This window comes from Mauremys reevesii, linkage group 1 (genome assembly GCF_016161935.1).
Source record: "Mauremys reevesii isolate NIE-2019 linkage group 1, ASM1616193v1, whole genome shotgun sequence".
In the NCBI taxonomy this organism is placed as follows: domain Eukaryota; kingdom Metazoa; phylum Chordata; order Testudines; family Geoemydidae; genus Mauremys; species Mauremys reevesii.
Genome location: NC_052623.1, coordinates 257,232,633 through 257,246,662, shown reverse-complemented (window position 1 = coordinate 257,246,662; position 14,030 = coordinate 257,232,633). Strand labels below are relative to the sequence as shown.

Here is a 14,030-nt window from a genome sequence, read left to right as displayed (position 1 = left end):
GCACACTCCATTCTCATTCCACTGTTGACACAGTAGATATTTCAAGAGTTTTACTGCCTCCTTGCCCGTGCCAACCAAAGCTTGTTCTGATCATGCTCCCCGTGCCAGAACCCTGACAAGAGCCCTCGTAGGGCTCTGAACCATCGCTCATCACTGTAGTATTGGCCCACCGAGAGGTGTGGGTGTAAATTATTTTTCTCCTCAGACACCTTCACCCAAGGTAACTGCTCAATAGTGAGGACCACAGAGAAACCCCAATTTAGACAAAGTGCTGCGAGGAAGAGTGTTCTCAGCAGGGTGACCCAGGCTGTGCAGCTTCTCGCCAGAAGAGAGTCTATGGACCCCAAGCCTGATCAAAGTATAAGAGAACCTTTTCAATAGCCAACCTTTCCCCATGAGCTCTACTCACAATAAATCAATGTATTTCCCCACATTTATACATTCAAATTCTCCACTAATTCTGATAGAAAACGTCAGTTGCTCTAGACTCTTATGCTTTCTCTGGTCTTGTTCAGTGCTTAGATAACAAGTGATAAGTGCCTTATATGTCACCTCCAATAAATAGCGGTTAATACCTCACTACCTGAAAGATGCTGCCAGATTGGAGGGAGTTCACAGAAGAGTAAAGATGAATAAGGGGTTTGAGGGATTGATTTGATTTATAAGGAAAGAGTCTGATAAATATGAAATTAAAGTATTAGAGTTAACTTAAGTTTGATTAAGGAAGTGTACGGGTGTTGTAAAGAAAGGCCCTGACTAGCAAGTAGAAGGAATGGCTTGAAAACAGTGAGTTAAAAGGCCAGAAGGAATAAAGTAGGATGTCTGGTTCAAAGAATAACGAATGAGACAAGGGGAAGTGTCTAAAAAGAAGGCCTCTGACCAGTAGGAGTGACTGCAGATGGTTTTAAATAAAACAAAAGAGAATCTGTCTTAAAATGAGCCAACATGGCCGTTCCCACCTCACACACCAGGGTTAAAGCCTATCTGAATCCAGGCACAATGGGAAAACTGTTGGGCAGCAAGGAGGAGGAGAGGAAAGGAGGTTGTAAATCTTATCTGGGTTAAGACTGGAAAGAAGGGTGAAACTGTTTCAGTTTGGTTTTTCGCTAAAGTCGGTACCTGGCAGTGACATCACTTGTTTGTTAAAGGATATAAAAAGTAAACTCTTAAAGGGTTCATTGTTAATGCCTGCCTGACCACGTCAAAGCTGACCACTATGAGTCTAAGCACCCCTAGGTTTAGCCCATTTGTAAGTGTCTTGATCAAATACTTATAAATGTTTTGTTACTGTTTGGATGTAGTAAATTGCCTATTATTTAGGCTTTTTAGGTATGTTTAGAGCAATTGTATAAGATTTGGCCTTTGGACTTAATAAAAGAATTTATAGTTAAATTAGTGTTTGGTTTCCCATATTAATATTTATCATTTCAAATATTATTGATAATTCCAACAGAAAGCTTAAAAGAACTTAATGTGCATATTGTCAGAAGGATGTCATTGCAAAGCGGGAGAGTTGCTTAGGATGGAACAAGGAGATAGAACTACCCTAGAAGTAATGGATTTGAAATTAAGGAAAGATAAATTTTACCTGTGTATTGGGAAAGTCATAAAGATGGGATATGTTAGATTATGGATTAGTCTCATAAATGAACAGGTGGAAACACCATCTCTTGAGACACTTAAAAACTACAGTGGATAAAGCGCAGGAGACTATCCTGCAGAGAACTATCCTGCATTTGAAAGATGATAGACTAGGTGGATGAGTAGTTCATTTCAATCTCTAATTTCCATTAGTGTATTTATCATCAAAATGGTGATGCTGAGTGTGACATAAAAACATACATTGAAGCAGCAGCAAGAGCTGATAGGATCAGACCTCTAGACTGTAAGATCCTCAGGAAAAGAGTAGTGTTTAATTGTTTGCAAAGTGCCATGCATGCTTCTGATGTCGTTTAAATAATAAAAATCCAAGGAAGACAGACTAAAAGACCCACTGCAGTGAAAGAATGATACAAGAGATACTAATTTTTAAAATATCAATTCTTCATTGAATTATTAAGCATATTGCAAGTCCTGTGCATACAGACTTCAGGAAGGAGCAAACTCGGTGCTAAAGTGACCAGTACATCTACATTTCAAGCAAAGACTCCATCAGGATATGGTGATTTGAACCTTCATCACCTTGTGATGTAATAGGCCATCTAAAATTCTACTTTACGGAACCCACCACACCATTTAAAACTTTTTACAACTCCTTTTTGTGAATGTTAGCTGTCATTGACCTGCATATATATGCTTGTTTGCAAATGTGATCTGATTGGCTGACATTGTTCTCAATCTTACTCTTGTTGGACCTCTGAGGACATTAAGGAACTTTCTGTTTTGTCACATTGCTCTTCAGCTGCTTTCTCTGTAAAATAGGGATTATAATACACCTTAAAGTGGCGTAGTAATATTTGTGAAGCATATTTGTATGAAAGGTGCTATATAAGTGAACAGTAAAAGAGTTCGGCTATTGGTAGGTAACATAAAAGAGAAACTGACCTTCTCGAATGTTGTCTTAAACTGTATTATTACATCATTTTAAAATATGTTCCTGTGTTGTTTTCATGATGTTGGACTCTTAAACAGTTTTTAAAAAACTCTTCTGTTTATTATTTTTAATTTCCCCGCTTTAAAACAGGAATTTTCTACAGAAATACTCTCAAGTATATCACATAAAGAAATGATTGTCATTAGTCATAAATCATAAGAGTGACGGGTTGTTTGTTTAGAACAAATAAATATATCACATTTCCCCCAGAGTGAATTATTAATTGTTTTTAACAGCTGTAACATACCAGGGGACTATTAATGAGGGCCCTCATTTTTGCTGATTTCCCTTAAACAATTGTAATAAAATTTAATCAGTGGCTTTTCCCAGATGTTTTTCAAATAAAACTTAAAAGCTGATGGTTTGATTCCTCCCCCTCCCCTTTCTTCTCCCCCAACAACCACTTTCATACACCCTTTTCCTTTCCCTGCTTTTCCAGTTACTTTAGAAGGATAATTGAATTTTATTTTTTAATTGTATAATTTTTTTCTTAATTCGGGTTCCCATAATAAAGGTGGTGATTGGAGTTAATTACTATTTTGAACAGCTAATCACTAAATTATGAGATTTTTTTTATATAGTGGCCACCTTATTTGGCATCACAAAATGCTTTGAAGAGGTTCCCATGTAAAATGAGTCACCATCTTTTTTTCTTTGTACAGTACCTAGCACAATGGGGCCCTGGTCCACGACTGGGGCTTCTATGTGCTACTTCAATAAAAATAATAAAAAGTATTAATAATAAAGGCTGTAAGGGTTTGGTATGGGAGTGATGATGCCTTCCAGTGAGCTAGGGAGGGAGTTTTACAGAGGGGCAGCAGCACAGGTGAAAGCACAATCTTCCCTTGCCCATCCCCACAACGAAGAATTGTGGGAAGAGGACAGAAAGGTGGCCAGGAATGGAGTGAGCAGATGGTATGAGAGGCTGAGTGAAGTAAGTCCATGAAGAGCTCTGAGAACCACGGGCACTATTTAGAACTGGGGACAGAGGTGGGATAGGAATCCACTGATGGAGTCTAAAAACACAGGCCTGGGAAGGTGCTGCTCTATGTGAGAGCAAGTAGTCTGGTTGCAGCGTTCCTTCCCCCTTTAGATGAAAGCCTAGAAGATATGAATTTACAGAGAATGTACAAGACGGAATACCAATAGCCTAGTAAGTGATTACAGTCTTAGTAAGGATTTCAGCTGGAATGGGATCAAAAGAAGGGCAAATTCTGGCCATGCTGTGGAGGTGGTGGTAGGTAGACATTAGAGGAATATGTAGGAGGGAAAAGAAGTTTAGGATCAAGAATAACTCACAAGATTTCTGTCTGTGGCAGGACAATGTAGGTCTGAAATAAAGAATGGTAGTGGGAGTCAGAGACTTGAGAGACAAAGAGAATTTTTTGCTCAGGAGGACTTCAGCCTTTGAAATTTCCTGTGTCACTGGAACAAGGAATTACTAATAAAAATAATAATTAATCGTAGGCTCTGCTAATATGAGAACCTATGTGATAGGCCTGACAGTGAAGGCATTTGTATGTAGTGTGGGGTGAGGGTATGATGATGATGTTTGTTGTACGTTATTTAAAACTCTAGTAACAGGTGACTTAGAAGAGAAACTCCCTGTTTCCTCCTTTTTTTCTTCTTATTTAGGTGTTTGGCAACCAGCTGATTCCTTCCAACATGCAGGTGAAGAAAGCAACAGTTTTTCTCAACCCAGCAGCTTGCAAAGGGTAAAGTTCCCCTTACACTTCATTCCCCACATCCCATGCACCCCTTCTTTATACTTCTAAACTGTCCTTCATTGTGAAGGCCAGCCATCCTGTTAGGCTCAAGTGTGTCTCCACTCCACTCAAACCTGGTATTATCTAACTCTTACTTACGCTAGTTGCACCAGAAATGTTGGATCAAGATATAGATGTTAAATAAAATGTTGTTTATGTTAAAAGAATGAATCCCAAATCATTTTAAGCTTCCTTCATTGCTGGTTTTCTTGTTTCCTGCTTTGGGGCCATCAGTATTCCCTTCCTGCAAGTGACCTTGATTTCCTCCCCAGCAACAATAAAAACCAATAATAATGTCTTCCACATTTGTGACAGTCAGAGGCAACCAATGACCCTGTTGCATGGAAGCCAGCCATTGGGGAAGGGGTCCTGCCCCATACCATGCCACTGAACATGGTATACATGCTTAAATAAGACACCGAGTTGGGTTTCTAGAGAATGCCAACAGTTGTCTTGAAAATTGTGTTGGTAAAAATGGTCTGCTTGCTGGCAATGCGTGTGTCTATCCCTGCCGATTGGCTATACTCCCTGTCACATCTGGGGAGGGGTTCAGTGAATAATATTAAAGGACAAGTGAGTTACCTGTTCTGGAAGTACTTTGTCTTGCATGTTTTGTCCTATGGCGCTGGAGTGGAATTGTGACAAACCACTCATCTTTGAAAAATGTACAGTGTCCATAATTTAAAGTCTCCGTTTTCTATTCCCGGGCTCTGCTCCTTGCTAGTAATGTATAATTAATGGGATAGTTATTTTATTATGCAGTTCCAGGCATAAAATGCATGCAAGCTTTACCAAAACAAGGTCAGGTAAAGTTTTTGTTTTTAAACTTACTAAATAATATATAGAACAAGTAACTTTAAAAATATTTCCCCTCTGAAACTAGAGTTTGCTTCCTTCATGACTTTAAGGCACAGTGCTCCATAACACATTAATTGTATATTAAATAATAAATTACTCTTTCAAGCACTTGTTTTGATTATTACTAATTATTTTTGGAACATGTTTAAAAAAACTCCTTTGCATTTATAAAGACTGCATAAAAAAGTTGACATACTTAAGAATCAGTCTAGAAAATTCATACATTTGGACCAAAACAAAACCCACCTCTTGCGACTGACTTTTGACAGACAGGCTGAAAGACTTGCTTCACAGAACATGTACTCTTTTTTTGTTTGTTTTTTTTGCTTTGAATTTTCACCACCTCCCTCCCCTTCTCCTCAGTGATTAAATAATTTCCCCCTTACTTTCTCCAGAAAAGCAAGAAATCTTTTTGAAAAGAATGCCGCCCCAATTTTACATTTATCTGGCTTGGATATAACCATAGTTAAGGTAAGACCTTATCTGTTATATTAACCTGTGTGTTATGCTGAGAACTTGGACTGATGCTGAGTTTTTAAACCTCCCAGTTAATTTAAAGACAGTTTGAATTCTTTTTAATTTTCAATAGGGTTGACTGAGAATATGTGTACGTGTGTGTGGGTGTGAGAGGCAACTCCTCTATAACTGATATTTCAGAGGAGACTCTCCCAAATATTTGAGTGTCAGATGGTAATACAGACACACAGTCCACACTGTCCTTGGAGTTACCAGTTCTGCCTCAACATGTAAAATTGATGTGAGAAAGTTTTGCGATCCAGTTGAGAGCTGCAGATTAATTAAAAATAATCCTGCGTACCTTAATGGCTCCCCCAAAATGAAATGTTCTCCTCTCCTGAGGGGGATGCTAAACTACAAAGGGGCGTGAATTTGCATAGAGCCTTCCCTGGAAAGAAAAAGAAAAGCAAATGTGAAGGGTTCCTGCTGTTTCTGAAGAATCCTTGAGACTGATATGTTGGCTGTTTAGTATTCATTACACACTGGCAATAAAAACTGTTCTTTGGAAGATATGTGTACTCTTATGTATGTATCTTTCTGTCTTGTAGCCTTATTGATGAGGTTGTGTTGTTATTTCCATGATAAACCCCCTATCTTTATTGGTGTTTGTTCTACTAAAAAAATATAGTGTCAACCCAAGAAGAAATTCTATTTTTTGTATTTATTTTACAAGTCTCTTATCAAACTGCAGCTGTGCTGCTTTAGATTTCACAAGTTTAGCAGAATGTGACTGGGCCAGTACCACTACAAAAACCGAGGTGTTGCAGGAAGTGGAGTTTGTGGTTCAGTAGATGACATTGTACCCTCTTGGTCAACACTGAACCACTTCCCCAGCATGTTTAGAGGCATTATTCTTCTGGGTGGGCTGCCTCTTTTGGAGGAGACAAAACTACAGTTTTTAGCACTGATGACCATTAAAAGATCCTGTGATATTTTCTTTTGCAAGAACAAGAGTGAAAATCCAGGTGTTTGTGTTAAGTTCTTTTTAGACTACATGCAGTCAATCTGAATTCTCCATGCAGTTTCCGCTGAATACAACTGTATTCCAAATACATCTGTCTGGGGTTCACTGTGGCATGTGAGCTGCTTCAACAAGAAGTGCTGTTAAGCAGGGGACTTGTTTCACTCATCATTGAAGTGATTTCTGTTCATGTAATGTAATAAGTGCTTGGTGTTTTGACGAGACCAATAGTAGAGCAAATCATATGCATCACAGACTTATCTGTGGACATGCGGCCATAGGCATGGTAAGCTGAGTTTCTGACCCTTGGTCTCTGTTGGTATCTCAGACAGATTACGAAGGACAAGCAAAAAAGCTGCTCGAATTGATGGAAAATACGGACCTGATCATTATTGCAGGAGGGGATGGAACTGTACAGGAGGTACTGTAGGAGCTTTCTCCTGGCTTGTATATAAAAAGTCACAATACCATATTGGGGATAGAAAGATGAAGGGTTGTGTAACATAGTTGCAGAATGTTATAGTTCTGATTTGAGACATGTTCATTCCAAAACATACCATGGATTAGTTTTGACAATGAAACCACTTGAGAGTTACTGGGCAATAAAGAAATCAGAAAATGCTTTCCCAAGCAACTGATGTTCATAGTAGCATAACTCAAACTCTGTGAAAAGACACACCCTCCTATGCACACACATCCCATCGCTTTTGGGTTAAAACTAGTCTGCAGATATTCCACACCCAAACCAGAAAGGTATAATGACTGAAAAGTGGGGTTCATTGTCCTGAGCAAGGGATGCAGACAAAGAATGTTTAAACAATTACAAAGGATTCAAAATAGAGTGCTCTTTGTGTGCAGTAATTTCATATTATATGGGTGATTAGCCCCTGGAACAGATTACCAAGGTAAGTAGCGGATTCTCCATGCCTTTCTGGAATAGGGTGACCAGGTGTCCTGATTTTATAGGGACAGTCTCGATTTTTGGTCTTTTTCTTATATAGGCTCCTATTACCCCGCACCCCCATCCCGATTTTTCACATTTGCTGTCTGGTCACCCTATTCTGGAAGATATGTTTTAGATTATGGTCCCTTCTGGCCTTAAAATTGATTATTTTTTTAGTATTTCCTCATGTGTTAAGAGCACACTGAGTGCCATCATAACACGTGCACAAGCATCTGGTTCTGTTACATCCTTAAATGCATATGTTGACTTCAGTCAGTGATTGTACATTCAAACCCCTGCCATTCTCTATGGTGGGTACAGAAAATTTACCCCTTTCTGTGTAAGAAACTACAGCTCCTTCCATAAAACATTGGAGGCCTCATAAAAGTGCATCTATTCTGAACAGCAAATGTCTGCATTTCATAGGTTTCTACTGTAACTGCACAAAAGAATCCAAAAGCCAAATATTTCCACTATCTTTCAGGTCATAACCGGACTCCTCCGCAGAGCAGATGAGGTGAGGGTGTTTGGTTTTTATTTATTTTAATTTATATCTGAGGGCGACATCCCAGGCATTCAATTGAGCATCTTGGTCCAAGCAAACTTCTGCAGATAATCCAAGGCTAGCTTGCTGTTTAATGAGTCAGCCATGCTAGTATCCTGCAGTCTTGCCCACTTCCTTTCTCTCTCTCCCGTTTTCAATTAGTGGAATGGCTCTCAGCCCAGACTGTTGCGGGGCTTCTAGTTACAGAGCAAGGAATGTGCAGAAGCCAGACAAAACTTTCAAAGGCCTGTGGCCCAATTGTGACTGGTTTTTTGTTTGGCAATAGAGCTGTCGAAAAAAATACAAGTGATTTTCTGTATTTGTGACCTAAAACTGAAATCAGTGCGGCTGTGCTCCTACTCCTTTTATGCTCACTTAACGTTAGTATTCAAGCAGTCAATTTCTACTTACATAAATGGTCGCAGAAAGCAAATTTTAAGGGCTTATGCTAGCATACTTGTACTGGAAGTGATGATATGTTTTACCAGGGATGGGACACTGCTAATTAACAAAGCAGGGGAGCAGTGCTTCCAAAACGTCTTGGCAGAACCCTTGAAAAAAGACAATGAAATGGTCCAGACAAGGATCTGATGATCCTCTTGGCAATTGCTTACACAATTACTTTGTCTGACTGTGACAAGACAACCATTTTATATTGAAACTTTGCAAATAAGCCGGTAATTTTTAAAAGGGACTCTGTGAACTTAAAAAACGAATGACGACAACAAAACATTTTTCTCTGCAGTTTTTTGTACTACTTATTGTTGAAGTTGACCCTTAAGTTCCCTATCATTGAAAGAGAATGGAGAAAAAAGAATGAATGTTCTGTTTTCTCCATTTGTTTACTTTGAGCGTTTGATAGCATTTTGAAAGATAGTGCAGTGCAATGCAGTTTATGATAATTTACAGTAGCCCGGAATATTTTGCATGCTGCATTATTCTGCAGGCTGAGGGAGTTCATTGTAGCATAGTCAGAGCTTCTGATTCTGCATTTCTTGGGCCACAGAATTCTCCTACCTCACAGAGTTTTGTCCCTACTGACAATCCACATGCTAGAGGCAATGGTTTCCTGCCGATCTGCCCACCTGCTTGTGCTGTCTTCCCTTTACGGATTGTGTCTTAACAACACTTCTGATTATAGGAAGAGCCTATTAAAGATGCTAAAGAGATGCCCTCTTTAGTAAAGTGGGAAGGCAAAGTAGGAGCAAGTAGGCCTGCAAAGAGCCAGTCTCTTGCAAGCTATAAAATGACACTGTGTAGAGTGAGAAGAGGGTGCTCGGAGGTGCAAGGGCTTACAAGTGAGGGGATAGCAGGTAAAAGTGATGGCAAAGGGATACAGTTTTAGCTGATGTGGATTTGCAGTGTCACAGTGCTACAAGCTGCAGTACCCAGGAGAGAGAGAGAGAGAACATTGTGATATACAGTAGTTTACATTGTTTTGCTTACACACTTCAGGGAACACAGTTTATTGTGGTGTGGTGATGCACTAGCTTGCTCCAGCAACAAGGCCTTTACTGCACCATGGGCCAGAAAACAACGCAGGCAATGACTTCCACAATCAAAGCCTCTGCTGTATCAATTCATACTTTTTCTTTTGAGGAAATCTTTGTCGTGCAAGGTTTCTCTACCAAGAGGGCTTCTGCAAAGATAAATGAGATTCAGTGCAGCAGGGCTTCAGATGCCACTTTGAGTTGCAGAGAGATGGCAGATTGCTGACAGAATCCATACATTAGGTAGTGTGTATCTGCCAACCTTTGTGTAATGATGCTCCTAATGATTACAGAAAGCTCCTTTGTAGCCAGTTGGCACTGGTGGGTCCAGAGATTCCGATGCCATGTTCTGAGTCATTACATGTTTACTGCCTTGTTTCGGGAAGTGCCTGACTGCTTAATGCCAAGGGGGCAATAGTCCCCACAGGAAGCTTAATTCAGCTGATGCAAATGTGAATTTACTTCCCTCATGTTTCCAGGCTACCTTCAGTAAGATTCCTATTGGATTCATTCCCCTTGGAAAGACCAGTACCCTGAGCCAAACTCTCTACCCTGGAAGTTTAAACCAAGTCCAGTAAGTTTTGCATGTGAGGGGGGAGATTTGGTTTTATTTTTGAGGGGAAAATGCTGCTTGATAGTTTGGGTTTTTCAGATCTTTCTTCTATTATCTCTCCTCCCTTCCTCTCTGGGTTACACAGTAATTGGTAATCTTAAGGGCCTGATAGTCAATGAAATTTAAGGCAAATTTAAAACTCATGGAAGGAAATATTTTTTCTTAGGATGCACAGTTTATCTTGTGGAACTCCCAACCCCAAGATACCCTTGAAGTCAAGAGCCTGGCAGGATTCAAACAAGGATTGGGCATTTATATGGATAATGAGACTAGCCAGAGATAAAATAGACTAAACAACCCAACGGTTTTGGAAAGGATACAAGTTCTCCTGCTTCAGTGTATAAGCCAATATTTACCTAGTAGGTGCTAGGAAGAAACTTCCCCAGTATATAGGACAATATATCCCATATATGCCCACTGCAGGGCTTCTTCTGCTTTCCTCTGAAGCATCGGTTTAAGATTCTCCTGGTCACCAGGAGACAGGATAGTGGACAAAACAGACCATGGGTCTGATTCAGTCAGGTAGTTATCATATTTCTGCATTTTGCTATGTTAAACATAAGCTTATTTTTCTGTTTGTTTTAAAAAATGTTAATTAACCAACTTTTCTTCCTCTCCCCATGTTTTTCTACCTTCCAATTTCTCCCATACTAATGGATTTATTCCCTTCACTGTGAGCTCTGTTCACTCTTGTCACTGTAACTCATTAGCATTCTGCTCTGTGGAAGCATTGCTGGTATACACAGTGCCTGCAAGCCAAACTGGCATAACATCTGATCCTTCATTAAAATTCCCAGAGTGCTTTGCAGCTCAACAAGATGAACAATGCTCTAATCAACAGTAGGATAAAAATAATTTGTGTTTGGGCTTTGAAGAAGCCATTTGAATTGAGAGATCTCATTGTCTGTTGATGATAATTTGCATAGATGGGGACCACAATATATTGGTGGAGTTGAAAAGAGTTTGTCAATAAGCTGCTTAACAGCCCATATTAGTAACAGAACCTGAGTGCAGACATAAGAATGATAAATAGTAACATTTTAGATATTTGGACATTGATTCCTCCTTTGCTTATTGGACTTAAATTCTGAGTTCAAAAGCCATAAAGAGCCAAGAAATGGAGAAAAAGGTTCCTTTTCCTTCTTTAATGGACTGATCCAAGGCCCACTGAAGCCAATGGAGAGACTCCTATTGACTTCAGTGGATGTTGGATTGACCCAAAGTGTTTTATATATCCGGCTGTCATGGGAAATGTGCGCAATCTTGACCTCAGGTCTTATTCGGTGACTGAAGGAGGAAATGTACCTTAAACATGTTTAACAGGCACTGTGGTACAGAATCTTAAACAATTTGTTGAGAAAGGCTTTTGAGGCCCATGTGCCATGGTTTAATATCAACCCTGGGGATGAACAGCAACCATCATCAGAAGCAGGAAGGCCGGGTTAAGATTGGCAATAATGATGGGCACAATATAAGGCTAAAGGAGCGTAGAATAGATTAATTTAGTATAATAACGTACATTAAATCCCTGAATCATTTTTATAAATTACACCAGCTAAGAGCAATGGTATTTTTCAATCTCTCCCATATTTTATCAACAGTCACTGTCTTACCTTCAAAGCCCACAAAATCTAAGACAACAAGGAATGAATCTTGTCTTGTGCAAGGAAATAAATAGTGTGTTCCCTTGTCCAGATAAGTGCACTGATACACTGCAAAAATAGCAGTAATATGCACCTGTATTTTGACTGAGTTCAATCCTATGCACGGACCCCCGGCACATTCTCTGCTTGCCAATAGTAAAAGAAATTTGCAATTAGAATACTTAAGGAGGTAGGGAATAGAGTAGGTTCATGTTCCTTAAGAGTAATTGGATGCTGAACCTCTCTGAAAATGTTACACTGGCTTTTGTCATTGATTACTGCTGACTCCTTTTGCTTCCCATCCTATAAGAAAATAACACACTGTTTAGATTGTAAGATCTTTGGGGCTGTGACTGTCTCTTACTATATATTTATTTAATGCCCAACATAGTGGGGCCCTGATCTTGATCGGTCTCTGGACGCTACTGTAATACAAATAAATAATACTTCAAAAGCCCACACTGCTTTTTTGTGGCCTTCTGGCTTTTTTTCAGACACGTTGCTGATGCTACATTGGCCATTCTGAAGGGAGAGACAGTTCCACTTGATGTACTGCAGATCAAGGTAAAAAAAAATTGTTTAAAAATGGCACCCTCCACTCACGCTTTTAGGTGAAAACAGTATTCTGAAGGCTTTTCTGTTTATTTCTCATGCACTCTGGCATTCCATTCTCCATAGTATTGGGGAATCCTGTTAGATAATGTTTACACAAGAATATTCCCCCTCCAGTCAGTGATGTCATCACTTTGTGCTTATGACATTAGTCGTTATAGTGGAAATTCTTTCATTTGCCCTCCTAATGGGTTGCATACAATAAAGTGGGATGTTCTGAGCTAAAGGAAATATTTGAGTATTTAAAAATGTTTTAGGGAGGCTGAAAATGCTCGATGAATGCATAACTTGCAAATCCTGGTATTTCTGGAGGAATGGGATGATAATAGCTGTCTGAATTGATTTAAAATACATCTTGTGTAGATATTGGGATTAATAACCTGCCATCATGGAAAATCTGAGACTGGAAAACCTTTGACCATGCCTGTCACCTTTCCGAGTGCCTCCTTTTCTGGTATATCTGTTCTGTGAGCAAATAGCTGTCTTTCCAGCTGGTACTTAGTGGTGCTGTGCTCCTGGGCTCCACAAACTGAAATAGTGCTTGCTGGGTGTGCAATCGAAGTGAACTGCTGGTACCTTGGAAACCTTCAGCTATGATTTCCTCTCTGTTGGAGTAGACAGAATGTACCACTTGAGCTTTGTCCAATCCTTATTGGTTTTGGTTATTGTAGGACACCCTTGCTATAAAATTTCGCTTCTGGGATTGGTCATAGATTAGCTGAGTGACTGTTTTATGGTTGCAGAAAAGAATGTAAATGTGCACTCGTTGCTTTTCTTTACAGGGAGAGAAGGAGCAGCCAGTGTTTGCAGTGACTGGATTAAGATGGGGATCCTACAGAGATGCAGGAGTTAAAGTTAGCAAGTAAAGAAATACAATGTGGTTTTTGTAGCTGTGCCTTTTTTTTTAATACCCCTTGGTATTTCCCATCCCAAATCTTGCAGTGAGGTCCTTGTGAGCTTTAGAAGAGGACAAACATGGGCAAGTTCCATAGCATTTTACAATGATAAACTATCAGGCATTTCAATGTTCCCTTTCATATGCATTTAGCATTTTACTTTCTGCTGACCTGATTTTGAAAATGTTAACCTCACACTCGCTCTGTGATGTCCAATTCTGGAAGTTCTTTCACAGACAAGGCCAATGGGAAAACTTTTTCCTGAGTCCCCTCTGAGAGGAGTAATTGTAACTTGGGTTTCATCAGTCACCAAGGAAAAGACACTCACAGAGACTCACTCATAATGTAATTCAACTCCAGTAAAGAACATTAGATGCAATAGAAATGTCCTTCAGTTCCTGCCAGGAGTGGCATGGAATGTACTGTCTGCTGATTGTTTTCTGATCACTAAACTAATAAATGCTGGGTTTGCTCCAAATGAATAGTGCTGAGCTGTACTGCAGCTGTTGGGTGCCTGGGAAGCAAAGGGATGTGGTAGTTCATAAATGAACCACCTCAGTCAGCAGATGAGGGGTCGGGAGTTAGCATAATGGGG

The 14,030-nt window shown here is 39.7% G+C and overlaps 1 protein-coding gene across 1 annotated transcript in view; it reads left to right on the top strand.

Moving 5' to 3' along the window:
* The window catches only part of AGK (acylglycerol kinase), a 54,401-nt gene that overhangs the window by 25,858 nt on the left and 14,513 nt on the right, over window positions 1-14,030 (top strand). Inside the window, exons 4-10 of the mRNA XM_039482194.1 lie at window positions 4,229-4,308; window positions 5,613-5,688; window positions 7,023-7,115; window positions 8,122-8,154; window positions 10,151-10,245; window positions 12,422-12,491; window positions 13,322-13,401. Of these exons, the coding sequence (XP_039338128.1) occupies window positions 4,229-4,308; window positions 5,613-5,688; window positions 7,023-7,115; window positions 8,122-8,154; window positions 10,151-10,245; window positions 12,422-12,491; window positions 13,322-13,401 (527 nt within the window). The remainder of the gene's footprint in view (window positions 1-4,228; window positions 4,309-5,612; window positions 5,689-7,022; window positions 7,116-8,121; window positions 8,155-10,150; window positions 10,246-12,421; window positions 12,492-13,321; window positions 13,402-14,030) is intronic.